Below are 27,385 nucleotides of genomic sequence, written 5' to 3'. Positions count from 1 at the left end.
TTCCAAAGCACATGCTGGCAGATGGCTGCTGGCCTGTGAGCTAGGTGGCCTCCCTGCATCACTGCCTCTCCCAGGCTCTTACCTGCAGGTCCCCAGACGAGAGACTCTAACTGGCCCAGCTCGGGTCCCCTGGCCCTCCGGGTTCAATCCTATTAAACAGGAGTGGTGGACGGGGCAGGTGAGAAGGGCTTTGTAATGCAGACAGGGCTTCTTGCCAGAACTTAGCCCCGTGGATGGAGGACTGCGGTCGATAGCGCTTCAAAGCAGAGTGTTGTCTGAGCAGACGTTGTGAAGGTTGTCTGCCTCATACAGATCTCCAGATTAAGAAGCACTTGTCTCTGGCAGGCCTTCTCCGGGTGAATCTCCAGTGCTGACAGGGGGCCCCTGCTGTCGCACACAGGTGGCCTGGGCACTGTCGGCCACATGCCCCGCAGCCTCCCTATCCAGCCTCTCCTTGGTCTGTGGCCTCTTCTCTGCTTACGTCCTTTAAGCTCTCTTCACTCGGAGAGGCCTAGAGATCCTGATAGCATCAGTCTCACCCGTCAAAATGAGACGTGTAGTCATTGGCATTTTAGAGGCTTGTTGGATCATACCTGCCTCCTTCCATTAATTCTGTCCCACTGCCCCCTCTTCTCATATCTAAGGCAATAGTACCTTCCTTGAGAAGTGCCAGAGAAATGACTGCAGAAACAGATGCCAGAATGGGCTAGTTGTGCATTGTTTGCTGTGTGAGCATATGGGATTTAGAGCTGGAACAGAATTAGCTTAGTCTGTGTTTAAGTGTACACAGATGCTGTGTGTGCACACGCACACACACACACACACACACACACACACACACACACACAATCCCGGACAGATGTAAACCCGCAAACAACCGGCCAGTTACAGGGTCAAACCTTGGTTCCAGCTGAAAGAAGAGAAGAGGGAGAGGAAGACCTATCTTTACCTTTCAAGCATTCCAGGGAATTAGTCACCCTTTGGCCAAGCTGGCAGCAGCTGGACTCCTCGGTTCCTCCAGCTACATTGGCCTTAGGGAAAAACTCATCAAAAACCTGTTATATGAAGAAAAGCCTAGAAATGTATTCCTACTTGAGAAGGGTCAGGTTAAAGCTTTGCTCTCCTCATGAGCTCCAGCTGCAAGTTGGAACACTGAATTCAAAACTAGTGTTGCAGCACAGGGTGCTGTGACCCCCCCACTGTTAGTCCCCACACGCACGCCCAGAGGTTATTAGGGCCACCATCCCATGGTTCAGCCAGCAGTTAAGCTTAGTGCTCAAATAGTAATTGCAGAAACAGTTTGAACAGACTGTCCACATTGGACCTTATCCAGAACTGGCAAAGGGAAGGAGGGTCAGGTGCAAAGGGAACATTTTTGAATACTGGGCCCAGTTCTGGTTTCCATCCACTTCTGCTCTTTCCTCAAGCAAACAGATTAACCTATGGATAGAGGCACAACAGCAGCTACCATTTGGCCTTATACAAGTAGCATAGCTCTTGGCACTTCAGTTTCCTCAGTTGTCACATGGAGCTCAGTTGTGAAGTTCAGGGCACAGTGCCTGGGATGTAGTAAGCCCCCAGAAACATATGTTAGCTCTTATTACTTAAGTATCTGTTATGTGCCAAGCCCAGTGGTAGGTATTTTACAGAGAGTCCTGCAAAATCGATCTTACTAGTTACATCTGAGGATGGAGGCACAGAGGTGAAGCCACGTGTCCACGGTGAGCCCATAGTGAAGGTGCCAGAATCAAACCAGGTCAGACCGGCTACAAAGCCTGTGCCATCGCTGTGGCTTCCAGAGTAAATAGTGTACGAGCAGGCATCCCTGTGTAAATGGGATCGGAGCCATCAGGCCAAACAACACCCCTCTCCATGCAGCCTGGGGTAATTCATATCCACTGAGTAAACAGACCCTTCTGGGCAAGAGTTCCCTTGTGTCAACTTGCCTGTTCTAGGAATTCTCAGTATATACACTGGAGCCCAACCAAAACGTCAGTGTGAGGCTGGTCTTTCTTGGATCTCTCCCAAGGGGCTTAGCTAATAATAAACTGAAAGAACTTTCCAATGAGGTGGTTTCACTCATGGGACTCTCCCTTGACATCTCCCAAAAGATGACTTTTTAAATAACTCTGACATACCTCAGCCCCAAGTCTCCAGGGAGTCAAAGGGGCACTGGTATCCCACCTTATGGGATCCCTGCTTAGGCACCCCCTCTCCTTGCCCCCCAGCTGGAATTAGATGTCCTCTGTGTGTTCTCCCGATGCAAGCACCTGTTAGAGCCACTTGTTACATCCCTTTGCCTATGTCCTTGCCTCGCTTCCCACCCAGTTGAGCGCAGAATGCTATGTCCTACTCACCTTGTAGTCCCAGAAATTAGCACACTTTTCAGAACAACAGTAACCACAGCATTATCAGAGTTAACATTTACTGGGCACTTACTCTCTGCATTTTGAAGTAGGTACTATTGTGATCCTCACTTTAAAGGCAAGAAAACTGAAGCACAAAGAAGTGCTTTTAGTTACAAAATCACAAAACTGTAAGTAGTAGAACTGGATCTGAACCCAGGCAACTTGACTCTAGATCCATGCTTTTAACCAGTACTCTGCAACGTTGCCACGTAGTAGATGCTTAATTAATTGACATTTGCAAATGGATATGCATGTGGGGTATTTTGAGAAATATGATATGACCTGTGCCATACTTACCTGTGCAATAATGAGCTGCCTTACAGTGGAACTCTTCTGTACTTCCCGCTCCTGTTCTGCAATTCTTTATCTCTGCACGCTTGCTCAGGGGAGGCCGTATAGAGCCGTGTTTGGGACATGGCTTAGATCAAGATGCAAGTTCTGGCTCTACCATTGGGGAGCATCGCTTCTGTGGGCACAGCACTTATCCTTTCTTAGGGTCATTTTCCTCAACTGGAAGTGGGAATAATAGCAGTACCTATCTCATACAGTAAACTTAAAGGAAATAATAGTATAAAGGGAGTAATAATGTCACCGTTTTGGAACACAGTCATTTAACAAACATTAGCTGGTTTGGTTATTAACACTCTTGTCACGCGTGTTTGTTTTTAAAACTTTATTATCAAGAGCACTACTTCTTACCAATAGATAAGGATTTCTGAGCCAGGTGAGTGATACTGAGTGATACTTCTTCAGTCTGAAGTCTAAAGTCACCAAACTCGGATATTGTTTTGACCCATGAATTCCAGAGGCCTGCAAAGCATTCCAGATCGAACAGTCTTCACCTATTAGTGTCCTGTAGTGTACACTGTGAGGTTCCGGTAGCCTGGGCCGAGAAGGGGACCGGGGATGTCTGTGGTCTGCACCAGCTCTCTGGTGCATGGAGGCCACACAGGGGGAGCGGACAGCTATATAACAGGGTTGGATACCGAGTACCGAACAGCTAACACCTAACAAGAGTTGCCACTCACTATTGTACAGTGGCAATGAACTGCACACATGGTGGAAAGTCATTCATTCAACAGTATTCATTGACCTAGGCATTGTTCTAGACTCGGGGAATCAGTAATGACCCAAACAGATAAAATCCTTGATATTTAGATTCTTTTATACTTTATATGCATTATCTCCATCCACAGAGTCACCACAACACTGTGATGTAGATATCATTGTTCTCATTTGATAAATGAGGGAGCTGAGGCTCCGAGAGGTTAAATACTGCACCTCAGAGCTGCCAGGTGGTGAACCTGGGATGTGAATCCAGTTCTCCCTGATGCTGAAGTCTACTCTTTAGTCACCGTATGATACTGCTAATCAAGGAAATAGCAAATGCTGGAATCCTCTGTGTGTGTGTGTGTGTGTGTGTGTGTGTGTGTGTGTGTGTGTGTTGGAGGGGAGTGGTATTTGTTAATTCAGAAATCTAAATAGTTGTCATCATAACACAGCAATGATTGTGATTATCGATTTGCAAACTGCAAGAATCTCTGGTTGTGGCTTCTAGTCTTGAGCTCAGTCTGTTGTGTCCTTGGCTGCCCTTAACAGAGAGAACTCTTATGCTTAGGTTGATAAGCAGGTAGGATCTCTGAGATCCAGTGATTCATTCCCAGGCATGCCTGCTGAGTAACTTCTGGATGCCAGTGGGCACCATGCCCATTGAGATGTTGTCCAAGCCCAGGGAGCTGCGGCTCAAATGACAGTGACTCTGCACAGAAAGAATAAAGTGCACTGGGCTGTTCAGGGCTGTGGATGGCGAGGCCCAGAGCCTGTTCCCCATGGACTTGGAAGGAAGTTTCAGAGGCAGCATTTCAAATGCCACTGAAGGGGAGAAGGGGGGAGGGCCGCTGGACGTTGCAGTGGAGCATAAATAGCCCAAGAGGAATGCTCTGTTCTGGGTCAGATCTTCGGGGCCTCACTCTGTTTCCAGGGGATGCTACTGTTTCTAGGCAGCACAGCCACTACTTAGCTTTACAGTGCTGCTCATTCAATGTGGCAGTTCTGAAGCTGACCCATTGCACTCATCCCATTGACATAGCCTCACAATGCAAGGGCGGTGCAGTCAAGCAGGAAGGACGTTGCAGTGGGACATCAGAGGGCCCGGATTCTGGCCCTGGCTCTGCCCCAGCTGCCGGGGGACCTTGGACAAATGCCTTTGCTCCTGGGTTTTCCTTTTCTTACCCATAAAGCAAAGGGGGCGGAACTGGATGGTGATGTTTCCTATGATCTCCTTCCGGCTCCAAAATTGTGTGTTTGTTAACTGGGTATTTGCAGCCTAAAGTGTCCTTTTTACTCTTATGCCCTGCTTTCACATTTCCTGCTCCTTAAGCACAGGGCTCTCTCTATTGCTTCAGTGCCCATAGGGCTGGTCCTTTCAGTTGCTATCTATTGGTAAATTAATTAATGAATATACCAGGAAATCGTGAATGAATGAAACCACTGTCGCATGCTGGTGCTCCCAGACGTTGGTTCTCTGTGTTTCAGTGTGGGGTGGTAGGACTGAGATAATCAGGATGAGACATTCAAATGGTGCGAGCACATAGAAATCAGTTTCTAACTATTGCTGCTGCTCTTGTAATTATATGCTCATATTTTTAAAATATGGAATAGTGTGTATAGGGATTTGTAACCAACCCTTTTTCAATAATGAAGATTTTTTTCCTCATGTTTCTTATATTCACTTATTTTAGTGGTGACATCCTGACCTATGAAAGGGCTTACAGTAGTTTATTCAACCAACCCCTTGTTCTTACACACTAAGTCCACTCAAGCTTTTCCATGTTATAAGCAATATATCCAACCATTCTGATTTATAAAACATATTGCTTTGTAACAGGAAAAATGGTTTCACTAAATAATACTGACCCCGTGACACTATCGGCCCGGCCTGCTTAGTAAAACGGGAAGTAGGGCATCTATGGGAAGGTGGGTGGACGTGCTGAGCACAGGGCAGGCAGCCTTTGCTCCCACATGCAGACAAGATCACCATCAGTTACATCGTCAGTGAGAGGAAAGCCGTTTTCCTAAATCCAAAGCAATGCCCCTTTTCTTTCTTAAACAGAAGTAAGAGAACATGTGGGGCCAGGTCCTACGGGAAGGGGATCCAGCCAGAGATGGGAGGCCTGGGTGGAAGCTCCCTTCTGCTGCCTGGCCTCAGACCAAGAGCTTAAACTTCTGGACCTTGGTTTATTTTTCTGTGAATGGGAATATTAGCACTGTTGTTAGTATTTCCCACCCTCTCATCACTGGTTTGGAAGATGGGAACAAGGGGAGGTTGTAAGCATAAAATGAAATCAGAAGTAAAAAGTTAACTTGCAGCCTTAGCGTGAATGTTGTACAGAAGCGAGTTTGGGGGGAATATGGGGTCACTGGTTCGTCTCTGGAACTGCGTGTATCTAGAGTTAACAGTGCTTTTTGAGAAAATCCTTACCTCATGCACCACAACTATTAAGAGGGAGCAAAAGCAGTAATTCGACCCTCTCTTTTCATGCTTCTTATTTTTAATCTTTGCCAGATGTAGACTGGCAGTTTGCCCAGAGGGGGACCACTTTCTGATAGATGTAGTTTTGTTCTTGTCTCCCTTTTAGACAAAGAGTTCTTGAAGGAAAAGGAGAAGTTAGAAATGGAGTTAGCGGCAGTGAGGACTGCAAGTGAGGACCACCGGAGACACATTGAAATCCTCGACCAGGCCCTGAGCAACGCCCAGGCCAGGGTCATCAAGCTGGAAGAGGAGGTGAGATGGGGTGAGAGGGCTGGGGGGGTAGGTGGCAGAGCCCCGAGGGCCTCCATTTCCATTTTCTAACCAAGCATCTTCAACCAAAGCCAACTCCAAGGAGTTGAGTCGGGGGAGGGATATAAGAGACCTCCCAAATAAAAATGAATAAAAACAGAGCTGATCCAACCCAGAGCCAGGCAAAGCACGAAAGGCGTACGTGAATACCATCAGCAGAGAGCTCCCTCAGCCTCAGACACCACTGGCAGCCCATGGGTTGGCAGGTGTCCAGGGCTGGAAATAAATGGAAGGGCTGGAAACCACCAGTGGCTGTACAGAAAAGGGACTTTTTTTTTTAAATAATTCAATTGCTCTGCTTTTGGACTGGACTCGATTGCATTAAAAAAGGCAAAAGTCCTCTGATGGGGGTGGATGCCACAGTAAGCCTGTCTCCAGTTTTCATAAGTTGGCCATGCAATGACTCTCCCCGACCCCCAAATCCAGGAAAGTTTGATCCCACTTAAGCATATGGATGTAGTAGTTTCTGATGAGATTAACCCTTAAATTGTTTTGTGAGGTAGACTTTTCCTTTAAGCCTGACTGTGGAAGTAGAATGATCACTTCTGAGGTCCGAGCTAGGGGATTCAGGCTGTAGACAGTGTCAGAGAAGGAGGAGAGGTCTGCCCGGGTAGGCAGGAGCCATTGTGGAAAGTAGAAGCCCCAAGTCTGGAAGACGCATGACCCAGGGAGTCTACACGAAGTACTTCGCTTGGTGCCTGACATGTTGAAAACAGTGCTGTTATTAACCCAATTGTTGCTGCTGCTGTTGAAAATAAAAAGCTATTCCTTCAGAAAACATCTCCTGTTGCCAGATAACCCAGTGTCTCAGCAAACTTCCACTTCAAGGTTAAAGCAGCTAAAGGGGAAGATTGTTAAGTCTACAAGGGTCTTGTCCATTAGAAGCCTTTTCAACCCCTTAAGTCCTATGTGGAAACCACAATTTTAATGCTAGCATCAGCAGTCTCAGGGCAACAGCCCCAGAGTATCCTTGTCACCACTGAGGAACTCATTAAATAGGAAAACATTTGCCACAGAAAGCGACCTTAGTCGCTGAAGGACAGGGGGTCTGCTTTGAGGCCAGGACCCCTTATTATTGTTATAATTGAAATAACTTATTAAGGCTCCTTCTCCATGTGTGGAATGAAGGAAAGTTATAAATTTTTTAATCTTTTTGTTTTAATATTTCTATGAAAGGAATAGCTGTGAAATCCTTGGAGATAGGCTCTTTTTATGATCACCACTGTGGATCTTTTCTTGTTGTTATGTTTGTATACGGTCTTTGTGTGTAGCCTCTCCAAATGTCTCATGTGTCTGGCTTCCAGTCGCACTCCTTGTTCTTATTAAGGTTCCTTTTGAAGGGCCTGATTCAGTCCAGATGGCTCCTGCTGTGTACTTACCGTAACTTCCCATGATGGTCAGGAGCTTGCACTGAGTTAGAATTGTGACCCCCAGGACAGCTGTATCAACTGTGTAACCTTGAGTAGTCACTTAACCTCTTTCGTCCTCAGTTTCCTCATCTCTTAAATGGAGACAATAAAAGAGTTTGCCGTGTACTATTATTGGGAGGTTTAAATGAGATACTACATATAAAGCACAAAGCTTGGCATGGTGGTGCTTCAAAAATGTTGGCTGATATCATTGTTATTATTAATCATCTTCATCATAATATACTCCTAGCTAGACTTAAGACTGACATAAAGTTAAATGAGAGAGACCCATGCCTTCAAGAATCTTGCAGTTGATTAGGGATAAAATTCATTCATTCATTTAACAAGTATTTATTGAGTACCTACTGGATTCCAGGCATTGAGGACACACAGTGCACTCTGCCCAACAGGGACCAAAACACTTCTAGCGCCTACAGACTTAGAAAATTGCACACAGTCTAGGACATGATAATTAGTACATAAATGGTACTCACAAAATATCTGATCAGGTGAGGTGTTTAGAACAAGAACCTGCATTAGTAGGTCCTCACGTGCCTATTAAACTGAATCAAGCAATCCAAAGCACAATGAATGAAAGGGCCAGGTGAAAATTGATTCCAAGAAGGTATAAAGTTGCCGTTTTTTCCACCACCCCCTCCTTGAAAGATAAGAAGCACCTCCACTTATTCCAGTGGTGTTGGCTGGGATGTAGGCGTAGCTCATGGCAGTGCAGCCTGCTAAGTCAGAACCCACTTCACAGCGAGCTCTTAAATCACCAGCATGCTCCAACCTGCCAGTGCAGTCACAGGTTGAACCCAGGATCTGAGTCACCTGCAAGGCATTTGCACACCCAGATACTGAATGACAGGAAATGGCATCTGGCGTCTTCTCACTCAGGACCTATAAGTGCCTCAGCCTGATTTTTGGCACCACCCAGTTCCCAGAAAGTTAGAACCGTGCGCAGGATTCATGATCTTGGCCCAGACTCTTAACTGGAAGACACAAAGTGTGAGGTTTTTGAAGTTGTTCCTCAGAATTCTCGATCGATACTGGATGTGACATTTCCATAAATCATTTTTACCAAATTCCCATCTCCTCGGTGATTGTGTTGAGTTCATTATGCCCTTCCTGCCTCTTCAGGGCTGTCAGCTACTTGTCTATAAAGGCTAAGACCTTTAGAAGAAAGTTATTGTACAAATATCTAGAGTAAGAAAATTTTATATCTATTCACACATACATGTACATGGGCACACGTGCATATAAACACACACAGAATTCTCTATTATAATAGTAATTTATAATTATTATGGAAAATTTGAAAAATAAAGAAGAGAATAAAGAAGATGAGAAGTGACTATTCAGCCACACAGATAAACATGGCTAATGCTTTTAAGTATTTCCTCAGCCTTTTTTCCTTCATAGTTAGAGTTGTGATAATGTATATAAGTTTTTATTTTGAATTTTTCAGTTAACAGTATAGAATAAACATTTCCTCATAACATTAAAAACTCTTAACCCCATTTCCAATGCCAGCAAATGCTCTGATTACTAAGCAGGAACCAAGGATTGAGCTCAGAGCTGTACAAATAACTGAAGTCAGGCGCCCCAGTAGGATCTTCAGTTCCAAGCATCCCAGTCGCGTTAGGTATAATTGGTGGCCGCGTCTAACCCTTTTCTGTCCCAGCACATGGACAGGAGTGGGGCGGGTACAGCGCTGGTAGTTTAAGTCCAGCCCCCAGGCAATCTGAGCCCTACCCCACCCCCATGTTGAGAATCGCTGGTCTGAGCTCCGTGCCCCTTCTTTCCCCTGCCCAGCTGCGGGAGAAGCAAGCCTACGTGGAGAAGGTGGAGAAGCTGCAGCAGGCCCTGACCCAGCTGCAGTCCGCGTGTGAGAAGCGAGAGCAGATGGAGCGGAGACTTCGGACCTGGCTGGAGAGAGAGCTGGACGCTCTGAGAACGCAGCAGGTGAGGGGCTGGGGAGTCCGACAGACAGCCGGATGCACACGAGCCTCTGCTCTGCGCTGAGGGTGCTGAGGCAGAGAACTCCCCGTCCTAGTGAACCAACAGCGGCCATGGAGGAGCCGGGCAGTCCGCTCACTGGAGTGACAGACGTCATCACAGAGAGTGGTGACCCCTGGGGGCTGGGCATCGGGGAATGTGGCCTTAGACAGCTTCACAGAGGAGGACATTTGAGTTGGACTTTGAAAGATGAGTGTGTTGGGGGTTCCGGGGAAGAGCAGCAGAGGCGGAGGGAAGGCGTGTATAGGAGAGCGGCATGACCGGGCGGGGCGGGTTCGGGCCAGCTGGGTGCAGCTAGCGGGGCACAACGCCCAGTGAGGCACTGGCGAGGAGGGGATGGCCGGCTGTGGAAGGCGTTTGGTCAGGTGGAGAGACTAGACTTCTTCCTTTAATCAGCAGAGCCAGTGACTGGGAGTTTTTAAGCTGGAGAGGAATATGTCCAAAGGATTGGGCAAAGAGCCCTCTGGTGGTGTCGGGAGGGTCTGGAGAGGCAGATGGTGACGTGAGGGAGGCTGGCCTGAAGGCTCTTGGTGTCACCCAGGGTGTAGTGACATGGGAATCCTCGGGGGAGCTAGCAGAGGGTGAGACTAGTAGGACTGATCATCAGTGTGTGTTCAGAGGTAAAGGAAAGGAAGGGGTTCAGGACTATCCCCGGAGTATAATATTGGCCATAAGCTCCTAATCCTTCTGCCTCACCTTCTTTATCCTGGCAACAGCTATTAATATAACTCAGCTATGAATAAGCTCAGAGTAGAACACCCAGCCCAGGGTCCATGTGCCTCAGCAAAGGGACAAGTCCTGCAGGACAGCTCTGTGGCTGGACTGGGATCCACACAGACCGGGCAGACTCAAGGCTCCAGAGAGCGCCCCGGCTGGTGTATCGTCGGCCAGTGTGGTGGGCAAAGCCCTCCCTGCAGCTGATGAAGGGTGTGCCTTAAGTTGGGAACCAGGGGAATGCAAGACGGCTCCATGGAATTATCTACTGGATAGGGCACAGTGGTTGTGGTTGAGACACTTGAAAACACTTGAAAGCGTATGCTCGGGCCAGCCCAGCCCTTTCTCATGGCAGGCGCCCTGGGTGTGTGTACTTGGCTGGAGGAGGTGTCAGTGAGATTGCCCAGAGCATAAGGAAACCCACCCGGCCGCCCACCATCTTGGCTTAGTTGTTGGCTCGTAGGGAAGGGCGAGTCTCTCTCTGGACTTCTGTTTCTTCCACCCTGTGCCACATTCCCTGGCACTGTGGGCTGCCCTTCAGCTGGTCTCTGTTGTGCAGTTACTGTGATCGGAGCCTCCCCAGCTGGAGGGCAGGCTTCTCTGGTGCGGGGACCTCGCTGGCACCGATGACACTTATGAATCTTTGACTGACAAAACAGGCACATCTTGAAGCAGAAAAGAATGGTTGCTTCCAGTTACTGTGTCCCCCACACCCTGGGGCCTTCTATTTTGAGTGCTGTGAAGCCAGACTCAACCCTGTTTCCTTGTGTTCCAAGGAGAAATGTGAAGTTAGAATGATTTGGCAAATATCTCTTGCCACAGAGGACCATTCACAGTGTGCACACACAGCCCTGCACACTCATGCCCATCGTTTCCTCAGACCGGTAGAGATACATTCCTGCTGTGTGTAAAGGTGGCAGGCGGATTTAGGCGCACCTGTGGGGGGCAGAGGTTTCAGAATTGAGGCTTGCCCTAGCTGGTTTGGGTCAGTGGTTGAAGCATCAGCCCACGGACTAAAGGGTCTTGGGTTTGATTCTGGTCAAGGGCACATAGCTGGGTTGCAGGCTTGATCCCCAGCCCCGGTCAGGGCGCATGCAGGAGGCAACCAATCCATGTGTCTCTCTCACATTGATGTTTCTTTCCCCGCACCCCACCACTCTCTTTGAAAAGCAATGGAAAAAATATCCTCCACTAAGGATTTAAAAAAAAAAAAAGATAACAGAATTGAGGCTCTCCAGGGAAATTACTCAGCTTGCATTTTGGATTTAGTTTTGGGGGCTGATAGCAGACCCCCAGCTGTTTAAGGCTGACATGAGACCAAAGAGAGGGAGAACTTTGTTTAACTCGGCCTCTCTTAAAAAATAATATTATGATGTTAAGTGAGCATGTATTATTTTTTATTTCCTTTAATACCTCTGTTATTTTGCCTGTGAGTATACATTATTCTTTAACCAAGAAAGGTAAAAATTTTATTACAAATAAATTCACCCCCAAACCTTGAGTTTCTAACTAGTTCCATGTGGTATATACTATAAAGTTTGGTCTTACTCCTGCTTGGGTCCTGTGGACAGTGTGGTGAGCGCAGGCCTGCTGGCCCTCAGCGGAGATGCCTGGAGTCCACTCTAGCCCACTCTAGAGCATGGGGTCAGTAGAGATACTCAGCCTCTCTGGGAAAGGTACCCAGGTGCCTCTCTGACCAGCTTCCTGCTCATTCACTCTGCAGCAGCTCATGCATATGCCTGCCTGCCTGGATGTGACCAGCTCACCTGAACCCTGTTCCTCACCCCTGTGCTGCCAAGGCAAACGTTTATTTGATCCCTGTAGAAAAGTCACATACCCCCTCAACAAAGCCACTGCCCATGGGGACCTTTGAGAGAGTAGCTCAGAGCACTTACCAAATCAACACCCACACAGGGTCTGTGCCCTTAGACTGATGACAGGATACAGGTTAATTTCTCCACCCAAATGTTTAACAACACAGAGCCCCCAAGTGAGCTGCAGTTATTCCTGTGAGGTGCTCTGGGACCTTCCAGAAGGTGGGTAGACTGGAGGTGAGCAGAGTGGCCTGGAATTGTGAATTGATTCCAGCATGACTCTAGGGTTAGACTGACCAAGTTGACTCCTGCCCTCCCCTCCTACTAGAAAAGTGCCCTTAGGTAGATACGCTTTCTGAGCCTCCACTTCCTTGTCTCTGCAATGGGACAAATAAATTACACTGACCTTGTAGCTACTAATGAGAAAATCTGCACAGTGCTTACACGGGGCCTGGCACCTAGCGATGGATTAAGGAGGAGTAACTATCATTGCCATTCTTATCATCATCATCATGACCTTCAGAGTCACTTGAAGACCTTGGGCATCCTTGGTACCCTCTCCCAGATGCCTCCGTTTCTCCAGAGTTTCCAGTCCCACTGAGAAAAAGGTGACAGAAGTATGTTCACTGTGGTATCCCCAGCATATGGTACATGCTCAGTAAATATTTGTTGACCAACTGAATGGGCCGCAGAAGCTAGCCTGCCTGGCCTCGGTCCATTTTTCTAGCCCGCATGCTTACCCAATAGACTGTGCTATCTCTGCATGCTTAAGTGTTGAAATTCAAACTTTTGTTTAATAACTCCTAATGACCTGAACTAGGTGCTCTATGAAGAATTGCTGTGATCTCATGTGAGGTCAAAAGTATTCTGCAGAAATAAGCCAGCTGAGATGGCAACATTAGGCTTTAGATAGAAACTGACCAGCTTGGATGGCAGCTTAGCAAGGCTGTGGGATCTTTTTCTGGGACCATTTCTGAGAACAGGGGAGCTTCTCATCTTGCTGGACTTGACCTCCTCCTGTCCAAGGCCAGGTGCTGGCTAGAGGGGAGTCAGTGACTTCCTGTGTAGGTCAGTGAGGACAGGTGCGTGCCTTCGCTCTATTCTCGATTAAATGTTGGTCACTGGCAAGATCCTAGAATAATTTGTATTTGTAGCTTTAAAAAATTGAATGCAAATATGTGGTTTACAAAAGCCCAAGGGCCCATTTGCTCTTTTTTCTCTGGTAGGATTAGATTCCATCAGGGCAGCTCAACGCCCAGCTCTTGTCCTAGGTAGGTCGTGTGGTTCAGGGTAAAGCGTTCAGGCACCCCTCACCTTGCAGCCAGCTGTGCATTTAAAATTTGTGATCCCTGAGAACCATGAGGGATGTAGAACAGCCGGGATGGAGTCATTCTCCCTGAAGTCAGAACCTCTTCAAACCCCATAGTCCTCCTAATCATGCTGTTTAGAGGAAATAGCATGCCTGAGTTAAAAGGGAATGATCTGAAATGTGAATGTCCTCCACTGGTGAGCAGTCCAGATAAGACAGCCGCTTTATTTCCTGTCTTACAGACCTAGGCAAAAAGAAAGGCCTGGGCTTGCATCAGAGGATTTCTAGTAGCACTCTACTTTGCTTGGCCCTTTAAAGTTTATTAGGTGCTTTCATATGCATTATCTTACTTGATTTTCAGGCTTCTAAATGGGGCAGGTATTCATTTCTATGTTTCCCAGGTGAGAGCACTGCAGCCGGGAGAGCACGAATCTTAGGGTTTCTCGCTCCCAATTCCTGGGCCTTTACATTTTTATCTCTAGTCTTGGGGAAACAAACAGTTGATATCACTTTTGTCAACTCTGGAGAAAGTACCCTAGACCGGAAGGCCAAGACTTAGTTCCCATTCTTGCTTTTGGTATAAATTAACTGCAGGACATTGGACAAGCCACTTCTTGTCATGCAGAGCTGTGTGGACAGACAGACCAGGGTTTGAATCTTGACCCAACTGCTGATTAGCTCAGAGACATGGAGCAATTCATTTAACCTCTCAGAAGCTTAGTTTTCACATCTGTAAAATTGGGACAATATTATCTATTTATATTATAAAGCTACATGACAAGTAAACGAGACAGAGGAATTTGGCAGGTGGGGTAGCCTGGTGTTAGGATCTGCTAAGTTTGGTCATCGGTACTGAGGAGGGAGCAGGAGGGTGACCCTAATGCGTGTGAGGGTCTGGGTGAGCCCCATGTGCTCCACGTGGGCGACCCTGCAGACAGGGTTTATGTGGCCTACGTCATAGCCCGGTTCAGCATCAAGGTGTCATCTCTCCTGCTTCTCCAGAAACATGGAAATGGCCCCCCGACCAGCATGCCGGAATACAACGCCCCGGCCCTCATGGAGCTCGTGAGGGAGAAAGAGGAGCGCATCCTGGCCCTGGAGGCCGACATGACCAAGTGGGAGCAGAAGTATCTGGAGGAGAGCACCATCCGGCACTTTGCCATGAACGCCGCAGCCACCGCCGCCGCCGAGAGGTGAGGCCAGCCCCGAGTCCCACGCGGGGGCTCCGTTCGGTCCTGTAGCAAGTGCACCCGCACAAGCGCAGTGCCGCGTGGTCCTCAGTGCGGAGTCTTCCACAGCGGGTGTGCAACGTGGGCCAGACCAGGAGAAAAGTTACCCCTCACGGCCCTGAGAGGAGGAACCGCTGTCCCCATTTCGCAGGTGAAGAAAGGAGGCCCAGAGGCCTGCAGCGCTCTGTTCCAAGCCGCACTGCTAGTAGGTGGCGGGGCTGCGCGGCAAAGTGACATTTGCCCGGCTGCAAGCCTGATTCCAGCTGGTTTGAAATTGTTTTCCGCGGCTGTCTGTTGTGACTTCTGTCGCTTTCTTTCCTTTTTGTAGATGGGCAACCTTACTCTTACTGTCAAAATTGACTCAATGTTCAGTAATTCACAAAATAGTTGCGCGAAGCTCTCCTCTCGTCCGAGTGAGCAGGTAGCTGATTGCCGGGCTCAGCTGCACGCGGGGTCTCCGCACGGCTGGAGCGGCCACGCGTCCTCCCAGCCGTGTCTCCCTGCCGCTCAGCCCGCACCCCACCTCCCACCAGCGTGCTCTGTGCCCATAAGTTATATGGGGCATTCTATTCGGAGCTGTTTGGGATTCACTAAAATTTAGGGTCAGTCCGTTTGGAGGCGATCCTCAATTTCAAAGGTGCATCCATGAAACTAGGCTAGGCAGTCCCATGTTTCCTTGGGATGTTATTTCTTCTTTAACAAGGAAGAGAGGCCCATGGGGGTGGGGGGCATACTTCGTAAGCCATCCGCGGGCGCTCATGTTACTTACTCAAGTAGAGAAGAATCGCCAGCAGTATGCTCACGCGTTGCCTCCAGGACTTGGGGAGAGAGCAGTGCCACCCACCTGGGCACAGATGCCTCCGCTGGGTGCCAGGCACGCTCGCAGCTGGAGAGACCTGCGGACTCCCGTGGAGAGTGGCCACTCGGGGGTCATTTTCTAGTGCTCGAGTGTTGTTTATGCACGCCTGCGCTCTGAGGGGAAACCACCCACTGTATCCCATCCGAGCGAGCCTCCGGGACTGGGAGTGGACATTTGAGACGTGTCCTGGGTGTCAAAGCTGCCGTCGTGATGTGAGAGTTGGAGGAGCTTGCAGCCTCCAGTTCAGTCTTTGTACCGTATGCATTAGAACATAGCAGCTCTTGGAAATATTTCTTGATGTTTACGTAATTGGAATGTTTTTCTTTTCAGCTGTTCGCTTCGTAAGGTAATAAGTAAGTCACCTCTCTATCCTGAGGAAGAGAATGAACCTTCCTAAAGTTTTACAAGGGGATGGGGCCGCCTTTGCCGTCTTTGGTCCAGGGCATGGCTGACAGTGACGCCCTGTGATTTTTTAATGGCGAGAACACTGCAGAGGGAGGCAGGACCCCCACACATTCAAGGCTCCCTCAGCTTTTACCGACGGTAGATGTATGATTCTGCAAAACCCCTTTCTGAATGTCACTCACTTCATTCACAAATTAGTGTTTATGAAGTGGAAATTGTAATTCTTGGCTGGTTGCAAACAGAGAACCAGCCCCCTTTCCACTGACTGAGGACACAAAAGCCCAATAGCAAGCAATATAAACACGTTACTTTAAAAGCACGACCCAGGGGCCTCTCTCTGTGTGTCACTGTTGTCTCAGCAACTATCGATTTATCGGAGTAGATGCATGTTTGGGGCCCTGGGCCCTGAGAGGACGAATGGGACTGGAACGTAAAATCAGAAGTAGGGGGAATGAACAGGTCTGAGGCGTGAGACCTCTATGGGGGAAGCATGAGGGGGGCGGTGGGGGTAGGAGTAGAACCAGACAACCCAGACGCCGTCAGCCACTCACTGCACTCGCCCAGCCTTGTTGGTTATGCTTCGTGCCAGGGCGAACGTCTCTGCCCTCAGAGAACAGGGCAGATGGAACGAGGGCGTCTCCACCACTCCTCCCTTCCCCCCTTTTTTGCTTCCACATGTGTTATTGAGCATCTAATAATTCTGTGGAAAACTACCCTCCCCATTACTGACCACTCCTTCCCACAGTCTCGAGAAAAATCAGGTTTGTAGCTCCAATCTTAGTGTTCTTTTCAAAGAAAACCTCTGTAATTTCAGCATTGCTTTTCTGTTGAAAGGAAGATTTTTGAGAAATGTCAAAATTCTGAACTCTTGTCTAGATGCTAAATGACTGCACACGCATTGGTGAAAAGGCGTATTCCCAGTCATTAGCTCTGTGTCTTTTCAGCCACTGATGAATACTTCACATTTATAAGCAATGCTTTTTAAACAAAGAAAGTGGTTTTTATATACCAACTGATTTTGCCATTTTGATCAGAATTTTGAGAGGTTGGGCCTATTTTTTATGGTTTTGAAACTTTTTACAGATTTCAAAGCAATGTAATAGTTTTTTGAGAGCCTTTCGTATTTTCCTCCTCAGTTGTTTTTGTCTAGTTGTGCCTGCTGCCCTTACTTGGCAGTGTAAACATGAACTTTTGAGTTTGTTTCTGGATCTGCGTGAATTCCCCAAAAGTAAATTGGTTGAAAATGTTTCTCCAGCCACTAATTCCTGTGTTGATTTTTTTTTTGTGTGTGCACCATAGAGTGAATTTACATTTTTGCCAGCATGTTTAAAGCATTTTGCCTGTTTTCGACATTATTGGACTTTATGAGTAATTTTCAGCCACAGTTTGCACGTAAGCCACTTTCTCACGGATGCCCTCTTTGTTGGTTTCTTTCATCTACGTGCATCTTTGCCAAGGCCTTCTTATAAAAACGCAGGAAACCTCTGGAGTATGCAGTGATGGTCAAGGGCATGGACATTGGGGAGTTAATGAATATGTGGGTTTGAATTCATTTCCACCTTCGCTCACTGGGTGTTCTTGCAAAGCCTCCTGCAAAGTGAGGAAGATAACAGCTGCCATATAAGTTTCTGTGAGACTAAATGAGAAGCCAGGGTGATGTGCTTTACCCAGTCCCGCCTGGAAGAAGCACTCATTCACTGATAGCTGTTGTTAAAAAAGATAAAAGAAGGGGCTCTTTTTTTGCTTGTTTTGAGTATTCTAGAAAAGAGCTGTAAGATTTTAAATATGACTGTAGCATTGAAATATTAAGTATTTAGCTAGACAATTTCTTATTAATTAATTTTTTTAATCTTCACCTGAGAATGTTTTTATTTTTTGTTTTGTTTTTTTTAAGAAGTAGCATTTTTTTTAAATCCTTACTCGAGAACATGCTTAGAGAAAGGAAGGGGGAGAGAGAGAGAGAAAGAGAAGGAGGGTGGGAGATGGAGGGAGAGAGAAACATTGATGTGAGAAACGCCAATTGGTTGCCTTCCTTGTGTGCCCTGACCGAGGGAATTGAACCAACAACCTTTTGGTGCACAAGATAATGTTCAGCCAACTGAGATACTCTGGCTGGGCTATGTTTTTATTATTTTTAGAAAGAGAGGAAGGGGGAGAGAGAAACATGGATGTGAGAATCAGTTGCTTTCTGTACGTGCCCTCACCGGGAATCGAACCCATAACCTTTTGGTGTACTGAGCCACCTGGCTAGGGCCATTTCTTACTAATTTAGTATTCACTGATCAGAGACATCATTGCTCCTTCCAGCCTAATATATACTTCAGTCACTTAGATGGCGCAGTTATCTCATTTTACCAGCCATCGTTAACTAGACGTGATTAAATTGCCGAAACCAGCGGCAGGAAGAGTTCTCTTTGACCAGTTGTTTTCCATCAGACACCTGCTTGCAGTTCCACCGCACTTTAATCTCCCTGGGTCTGTCCCTCCCCTTACTCCACCCCTGGACTGGACTTTCCAAGGACAGGGTGTATGTCGTCTTCATCTCTCTGCTGTGCTCCCAGCGTGATTGTCACACCAAGCAGGCCTGAATCCCAGGCAGGGCCCGTAAAACAAGAAGGGAGCTAGAATGCAAACATGATGGGAGCTTTCAGCTTGAGTCTCTCCATCCAAGAGGACCAGTATCAGTTTTAAGTATTTACGGCGCCTCCATTTTACTATAAAATACTGAAATAGCTGCTGCGTGAGTGAGTAGCAGAAATAAAACTTCCACTCTGATTGAGAAAGTCAGAAAGGGTGAGTAAATATGAAAGACAAACACTAACAAATGTAGTAATAGTATCCACGTGTCAGCAGGTGCACAGTGTCCATAGTCATGGCATGCCACATACTTTAATATACAGTGTCATTGGTAGAAGGCGCAGGGAATTGTTACTTTGGGATTTTATTTTGTTTACCTTAGATACTGTCTTGATTCTATCAAGTTGAGGGAGAGAATTGGCCAGGGTTCAGGAGGGATGGTGGGTGAAGGAGTTGTGCAGGGATATTTTTAGTGTGGCGACCTCGAACGCCTCCCAGTGAGCATTCACACCATTCTGTGTGTGTCCTGTGTTGCCAGGGACACCACGATCATCAACCACTCGAGGAACGGCAGCTATGGCGAGGGCTCGCTGGAGGCCCACATCTGGCAGGAGGAGGAGGAGGTGGTGCAGGCCACCAGGAGGTGTCAGGACATGGAATACACGTAAGGAACAGCAGTGTGTGCGACCACGACACCTCGCCCCCCACCCTGGCCAGGCGCCTCGAGACCCCATTGCGCTCACACTCCAGCCCCTCCCTGCTCAGCGAGTTACTCTCCAAGTTTGAAAAGATCTCGAGTGTTTTCTGATTCTCATGTTTGGCCTTCAGGGGGAAATTATCTTCTCCCAGAAAGCCTGTTCATGTTTTAATTGATTTTCCCAGAAAATCAGGAAATTGACTTCCATGGAAGGCTGGCCCTGTGTGAGGCTTCAGAGTTCCCATGCTTCCTTCTGCTTTCCCCCAATAGCCAGGGATCCCAGACCCTCTGAGCTGGCCCCTGAGCCCCTGCTGGGAGCCACAGTCAGTCTAACCTATGTCCTCGGGTTCACAGCAGCTCCCATAGTCTCCCAAGGGGCCAGAGAAGGTGCACCCTTTTGATCTATTACAAAAGATCCATCTTACACAATTTGCAGATTATAAGTGTTTGAAGACTTTACTGCACTTTATGCTCCACCCTGAATTATAATTCAAGTCCCTGGGGCAGCCTGAGAGAAAAACAGGTTGAATTTTCCTAGCCAGATGGCGTTTGATTATGACTTGTTTTGTTTTCTTTTGTTATACAGCATTAAAAATCTCCACGCCAAGATCATCGAGAAGGATGCCATGATCAAGGTCCTTCAGCAGCGATCCCGGAAAGATGCCGGGAAGACGGACTCCTCGAGCCTGCGGCCAGCCCGCTCCGTCCCATCCATTGCCGCGGCCACCGGGACACACTCCCGCCAGACCTCTCTCACCAGCAGCCAGTTAGCTGAGGAGAAGAAGGAGGAGAGGACCTGGAAGGGGAGCATAGGTGAGCCCATGCCTCCTTCAGGCCAGGGTCTGGGAAGCAAGAGCTACACCAGCACTGAGAGGCAACCTCACCAGGTGGGAAGAGTCCTGACACTTTTCCGGCATCTGGCTTTGTCCCTTATAGGACACAGAAATGCCACTGAATATTTCCAAGTCTCAGTTTACTCATCTGTGAAATGGGGAGGAGAATCAGTCATACTTTGGTTGTGAAAATTAAATGAGCGATGTGGAAGCAAAGGCTATACCGCCAGGTTGGCTATTGGCTATGTGTTGACTCCTGTAATTATTACCATCACTTTCGAAAGTTGAGGTGACCACCCCTTACAACACAAAATGTTCTGCCCATAGACGGCAGGCCTCTGAACTTGGCTCTGCGCCAGGCCAGTTGTAAGACTGCTTTACCTCCGCTTCTGTGCCCGGAAAAGCAGGGCACTGTCTGCCCTGTTGTCCCTGGGGCCGTGGTGAGGGCAAAATGAGCTAATGGGGCGGAGGCACTGTGGAAGGAGGGAGCTCGAGCGTGAGAGGTTGGCGGTCGTGGTTCTTGTTGCATTGCTGTTGGACAGGCAGAGTCTGAGAATTCTGCAGATGTGGTGTTAGCCACGAATGGGCTTCCTGGGGTGAGGGCTGGCTGAGTCTGGAGCGGAAGCAGGCAGCGTTCCCAGACACAGGTCCTCCACTTCTTCCCCTGCGCTCTGGCAGCTCCAGGGTCTGGCCCTCCTCTGATGCATTTCCCTGGATCGGAATGTGTTTTGTTTATCTCTGGAGCCGAGAGCCAGTTTTTGTCAGCACAGAACCCCGGAGGAGCCTGACTTTTTCATGCCAAAGGGGATGAGAGCTTTCAGTATGAACCTGACAGAGTTGGGGGGATCAAGGCACCTGGCCAGAGTCTCTGTTTGAAGTCCCTCCGCAGGTTGCTTCAGCAGCCCCTACCCTCCAAGGAAATGTACTTCAAAGAGCAGCCAGGATCATCAAAGACCCTCCCCAGGACACTGAGCTCCCCACCCCAGTTAGAGGGCCTGGGAGTCGGTGCTCAGACAGGCCTGAGGACTAAAGGAGTCTGAAGTGTGCTCAGGCCAGCTTGGGACATGCAGCCATTGCTCTGGTGTCTGTGCCTATGTCCCCTAGCATATGGCATGTATGCACCAGGCCTGGGAGCTGACTCGGTCTGCAGGGAGAATTGCTGTTCTCTGCACTGGTATCCCTTCCATTACTGTCATGGTAATTGGTGTCCACCTGTTACAGAAACAGAGAGGTGTCCTCTGAGAGGCCAGGAAGAGGCACACAGTCACGGGCCACTGTATCGTTCCCACAGTGTTTCCCCAAACTCCTGCGTAAGGGGCTGTGGAAGGAGGTAGAGGTGACAGAGTATACCTTCCTGATGGCTCCGGGGCTCTGGGTGGGATGACTGGCCAGTGATTTAGTTCCACAAGGACATCCTGGTCAGAGTGCCGAGTTTTGGCAGGCAGCTGAGTAGGTGGAAAGAACACAGGTTGGCTTAAATTCAGGCACAGCTGGGCTTGAATCCCATTTCTGCTACTTCCTGGCTGTGAGATGCTCATTTCTCTGAGCTTCCGCTTCCATGTCTGTAAAGCAGAGGGTAACAGCAGGGCCTGTCTGATAGGACTGTTGTGAAATACAAAGTGAGGTGATGTGCGTGGAGCACCTAGCCCAAGAGCCTGGCCGCTCAACATGTGGTCTGTGGACCAGCATCACCGGCCTCATCTGGGACCTTGTTAGAGAAGCAAGATCTCAGGCCCCTCCCACTGACTCAAATCTTCTTTTAACAATATATCCAAGTCACCAGCAGACATGTTACATCTGGGAAGTACAGCTATGGACAAACCGAATTGCTCTGTGCTGAGTTATGAATGGACACCTCAGAGCAGCCCCGGTGAAGATACTTTATGAATTGATGGCTGGTTCAGATACGTGAATAGATAGTTGATTGCTCTGACCACGTTTTCTATAGGCCAGTGTTCTGGAGTGCTGGCACGTTTCTGAATGTGTGCTGTATTTCATTATTTAAAAATTAAAAAGTTGCTCTCCCATCCAGCTCTACAGGAAGACACTGAGGAGAAGGGAAAGCACTGCCCGTCACGCTCGCCTCTTCCCTGGCCAGCATGCCCTACGCTCCCTGCCCCCGGCCTGCCTGCTCTGGGGCGGGGAGCCAGAAGAGGCTGAGCGGCTCTTCCCAGGGACCCCGCTGGTTTCCTGCCTCTTGGGGCCATGGCTCTCAGCTGCAGGGGTCTCAGGGAATAAAGTGCACACCTCAGTGTCGTTCTGGCTTGGAAACTAGGTCGTGTTTGAACCTGGCCCTGAGGGAGACCATCCAGTTCCAAGAGTGGGTGGCATTGTGGGCCGTTGCGAGGCACAGCAGGCTAGTGGGACCATGTCTAGGGCCAGGGAATCCTTCAGTTTTCCTTAAGCACACAACCATGGCTCAGGCCAGCCCTCCCGGGCCATGTTAGGTAAAGCAAGCATCGGCTCTAGAAAGCCTTGCAGGAATCCCCACCCCTCAACACTGGCTGTTAGAATAATTTTATCCCACTACTTATCATATTAGATTATAACCAGTTTACTTTACAACTCCTAAAAAACAACTATAAATTTTTAGGGAGGGGACTAGGTCTTTTCATTTTTGTAATTTCCTCAGTGCCTATCAACCTATCAGGCACATAATAAGTGCTTATAAATGCATTTGGTCAATGAATCAATGAATAAATAAAACAGTCCTCAGTCAAGAAGGAAGTGATCTCCAAGACTAGGGTGTTTTGTCTTGTTTTGTTTTGTTTCAAAGAATGGCATTGAAAAACCTGTCTCTCTGCCCTCAGGGCTGCTGCTGGGGAAGGAGCACCACGAACACACTTCCACCCCCATACTGCCCACCCCACCTGCTGCGGCGCTGTCCCCCACAGTGCCCGCCACAGCGGCCAGCAGCGCCCACGCTAAGACGGGCAGCAAGGACAGCAGCACCCAGACGGACAAGAGCACCGAACTCTTCTGGCCCAACATGGCCTCCTTGCCCAACCGCGGCCGGCTGAGCGTGACCCCTTCCAACAGCCCGGTCCTGAAACACCCGGCCGCCAAAGGGACCGCAGAGAGGCTGGGTAAGAGGTTCCTGTCTCCTTCTGCACTACAGGAAAAACCCTAGAGCTCTCTGGCCTGAGAGGGGGAGCCTTTGTTGAGCTGGGGAGGGAGCAGGGTCACCCATCAGCTGTCACTTTGTGGGGTGTTTTTTATGATGATGGTTACCCTAATGCACCTAGGCTGTGTGTGGCCTTAGGGAATGAAATGTATGTAGACACTCCTAATTTATTACCATTTAAAGGAGTACACAACGTGAGTGTCCCCCCTAATGTACGCCTTGTAACCAGCTATTTCTTACGAGGGGTGGAAATAGACATGCTCCTTAGGAGGTTGGAGGACAGTGCCAAGCACCAGGTTCATCAGAGGCGTGGGGTACCTAGCCCGGCGGGGTGTGCTTACTGGGTCAGGATTCGGGGTTGGAGCGCCTCCTGGCTGAGGGAGGAGGCGGGTTTAACCGCAGAGGAGGGAACTCTGGCACCGCACTCAGGCTAGCACTGATGGGTCACCTGAAAACATTCAAGAGAAGCTGGCTTGGGAGGAGTGAGCTCACGATGAGTCCAGACCCATCCGGGCAAAGAGTAGACTCGGCTCTGTCGTGGGGACTAATCCTAGTCATGGAGGTAGCTCTCTTCAGGAATTCTTCTGAGAAGGTGGGGTTGTTGGGGGCATAAATTAACTGTTTCAGGGGGGTTCTTTATTTTCACCCTACAAAATAAGCAAGTATATACAGCATTGACATTTTTTTGAGATTTAATTTCTGGAATGAACTTTTCCAAGGAAGGCAGGGAATGTGTGGAAAGTAACTGGCTCCACCGTGGGCCAGGTTATGTGGCCTTTTCTACATACACTGGTGGTGTTTGAAATGGCTCCGTTTTAGAGACACCTATAAAGCCCTCGCCCTTCTGGAGGTGCAGGCTGCTGATGTTTCCCTTGTGTTTGGCAGAGAACTCTCCTGGCCACGGGAAGTCGCCCGACCACAAAGGCCGCGGCGGCAGCTCGCTGCACAAGCCCGAGTTCCCTGACGGGGAGATGATGGAAGTTCTCATCTAACGCCGGCATCCCTGTTGGATTTCGTAATGGGACATTGGCAAACAAACGAGGAATGTGGCAAAGGGAGCAGACCGATCGAGAAGACTGATCGAGAAGGTTGTAGAAGGAAAATCAGAAATGATCTGAACTGATAAAGATTTAAGATTAGTAAAAACACTTTATATAAATGTTAAAAAAAAAAAAGGAGACCTACATGAATGAAGACGAAGAGAACGCTATGGATTTTCAGTGCCTGTGGTGGCAGAGAGACAATGCATGTAGGTTTGGAAACAAAGAAGAAATAGGAAATGGAATTTTTCACTGTACAGAAAATGTATCTCATGGGGAGGGTCTGTGTACGCCCGTTTTCTGGTTATAAACAGATAAACCTGATCCTGAATCTTCCTTGGAATACCCCCATTCTCCTTGCCTTTTAGCATCTTTTTGTTTAAGAAGAACCTCCTAGAATCTCTGAGAGCCCGTCTGGCCATGATGTAATACCACCTGTGTCACCCGGGGCGTCCTGTGAACGTGTGTGGGTGTGACAATGAGATGAACTGTCGAGGGGTGGCAGGGGGTTTAAAATTTGATCCTGGACTAATTACCTGCTTGGTTCGGATTTCTCAGGGGATTACGGGGCTTCCCGGCTTTGGCGGATTCGCAGTATTTTCTAAACAGAATGGGAGTGTTATAATCTTGGTGCTCATCCTCCCTGGCTTCTCTGACTTCATCTCCGTCTTCGCTTCATTCTCTTTAATTCTACTTTTTTCCCCCTTCATTCCCCCCCCCCCATTTTTAAATAAGACACGGCAGAATAGGTCTGGGATTTATTAGAGCGGTATCTGAACTGTCACCACTCCCGCTGAGTTTCACAGTGACCAGTGGGACAAAGCCGTAGGCTCGCCGCCTGGCTGCTCCCTCCACTTGGAGCAGTTGGGCTGCAGCTGCTAATCCCATTCTGCCTGCGAACTGTGTAAACTCCGAGAGGCGGAAGGCCCACGGTCAGTGGGACAGCTTGTGTCAGGATCATGACCCTGGCTTTTCTCTCTCTCACATCGGCTCTTGCAGGGAGCTTGGTATTTCCTCCCCGTTGCCCTGTGGGGTATGACTTTCAGGACTGCACTCTAGGAGACAAATGACACTTGACATGGTGGCCTCCAGGACCTCCCCTGCACCTCGTGCCCTTTCTCGCGTCTGTGGCTCACAGCACATCGCCCACTCCACTCTCCCCGCCCGCACACTTCTCTGGTCACCATTGATGAGCACGCAGATTCCTGTGGCTGTCAGCGCATGTGTGTTAAGTTTGTCTCTGTCGTGAACTTGCTTTGTAACCTAACAGGTCAGTATATATACGGTTTGGTCTGATTTTTCATTGTTAAGTTTGGGGCAAGTTATCCAAAGCAAGACGGGAAGGAATACCATGTTAAAGAGTCAGGAGGGAGTGAGGGGGTGGGTCCCGTGTCCCTGTGTGTGGCAGTTCCCATCCAGGTCCTCAGACAAGAGGTTCTCCTTCCAAATCTAGGAGGTGCTGGGTCAGAAAAGGAGCAGCTGGTCAGGTGTTCTTGCAGGGCCCTGATATCTTTCTCCCCTGGCTCAGCGGGATGCTGTTACTCTAGGTCCCCTGCTTCATGCTCGCTTCAGGAAAGAAAGGCAGGCCCTGGCTCTGAGACCACCCCAGGAAGCCTGGAGGCAACACTGTTCAGGAAACTTTGCTCAGACAGCTTATTTTAGGGCTGGTCTTCAGTATGTAACCTGGGTGGAGGTACAGCCTCCCCAAATTGAGGAGGTTGAGGATGACAGAAATGCAGGCTGGAAGGGAAGGAGGAAACCAGTGCTTTGCCCGGAGGGGCCTCCACTGTCCAGTGTGACAAACCAAGCTGCTCTGCGGGGAGCGCTGAGCTTTGTGGTTCATGCTCTCGCCTCCTTCAGCCCCCGGTTGAGCATCACTGAATATGGTGCAGCCTGGGAAGCCGGAGCGGCTCCGAGGGCGAGGAGCTCGCCAAAGGCCCTGGTGTGTGGGGAGAGGGCACCGAGGCCCCGTTAGTGAGGAAAGGGTTGCTTTGCATGGGGCAGAGGGTCCCCATTCCAGTGTCTGCTCTCGTCACTTTTTATGGGCGATGAGGTTCAGTATATGGCAACTGACTCTCTTAAGGACATTTTGATCCCCAATTAATGTTGGGGATGCACCAGGAAGGAAGGAAAGTATCTACAGATAGGAAGGCAAGTCGCCTCTGCCAGCCCCCACCCCCTCCCTTGTCTGGGCCACCTCAAACTTGGGCTGTCTCCCCTAGAAGTGGCTGAGAGTGAGAGCCACAGGCAGGTTTCCCCCAGACTTTGTCCCCATGCTCTAGCACCCCTCATTGGCACACTCGGCACCAGGCTGGCACACTGTCCTCCGTCCCGAGTTGCCAGGCGTGTTATTGTCAGAATGCAAGCACTGGCATCACCATGGTTCAGTCGCGCTGTGGGCTTTGTTGACCTTTTTTTTTCTTCTAACCTGCTAAGACTCTTCCATAAGAAAAGGGACCTATAGCTTTAAAATTTTTTATGGGAGATCTCCTACCAAGCCAGGGCCCCTGACACCTCATCTTCGTAGCTTTCTCGAAGCCTTGCTTGTGTGTAGAAGGGGTTGCCTATCCTGAGCACCCACTCTGCATTCTAGGCAGTTTACAATATGTTATCTCATTTGATTTTCAGAAGAAATAATAGTAGCTCTGGTTTTTAGTGCTGACTCTATGCAAGCACTGTGGTAAGTACCTTTCAATGAGCCCTGAAGCCACCTGGGAGCAGGAGCAAGTTTATTCTCCTTATTTCACAGGCGGAAATGGACTCAGGGAGGTTGAGTCCCTTCCTAAAGCCTCGCAACCAGGAGAAGCCGGGATCTGAGCCAGTGGTTTGGAGAGGAGCTGTGTCTTCGTCACAGGCTCTACTGCCTCTGACGTGGGGATAAGTATCTCTCGGTGCCACATGTCGGCCCGCTCTCCCCCATCTATGATGTGTATGTGAGAGTGCACACAGCTACCCCACTCTCAGGAGCTAAGCAATAGGACCAGGCCCAGAGCTCCTAGAATTGCCCATAGACACCAGGCGTAGACGGAAATCTTTGTGCTCCATTATAAGCATGGCTACAAAATCCATCTAGAAAACACTTGTGCATGTGCAGAGGCCTAGACTTC

The 27,385-nt window shown here is 48.9% G+C and overlaps 1 protein-coding gene across 4 annotated transcripts in view; it reads left to right on the top strand.

Annotated features, from left to right (window-relative positions):
• Positions 1-24,602, top strand: part of AMOTL1 (angiomotin like 1) — a 139,943-nt gene extending 115,341 nt beyond the window's left edge. For all 4 annotated transcript variants that reach the window (XM_081155582.1, XM_081155581.1, XM_081155583.1 and 1 more), the window contains 7 exons: positions 6,047-6,192; positions 9,474-9,623; positions 14,517-14,707; positions 19,123-19,248; positions 19,868-20,094; positions 22,925-23,200; positions 24,124-24,602. In XM_081155582.1, coding sequence (XP_081011708.1) covers positions 6,047-6,192; positions 9,474-9,623; positions 14,517-14,707; positions 19,123-19,248; positions 19,868-20,094; positions 22,925-23,200; positions 24,124-24,230 — 1,223 coding nt within the window. In that variant the 3' untranslated portion in view covers positions 24,231-24,602. The remainder of the gene's footprint in view (positions 1-6,046; positions 6,193-9,473; positions 9,624-14,516; positions 14,708-19,122; positions 19,249-19,867; positions 20,095-22,924; positions 23,201-24,123) is intronic.
• Positions 24,603-27,385: the final 2,783 nt, after the last annotated feature.

This window comes from Miniopterus schreibersii (genome assembly GCF_964146895.1).
Source record: "Miniopterus schreibersii genome assembly, chromosome: 12".
NCBI classification, from domain to species: Eukaryota; Metazoa; Chordata; class Mammalia; order Chiroptera; family Miniopteridae; genus Miniopterus; species Miniopterus schreibersii.
The sequence above is the reverse complement of the archived record's forward strand: the minus strand, read 5'-3'. Positions and strand labels throughout refer to the sequence as shown.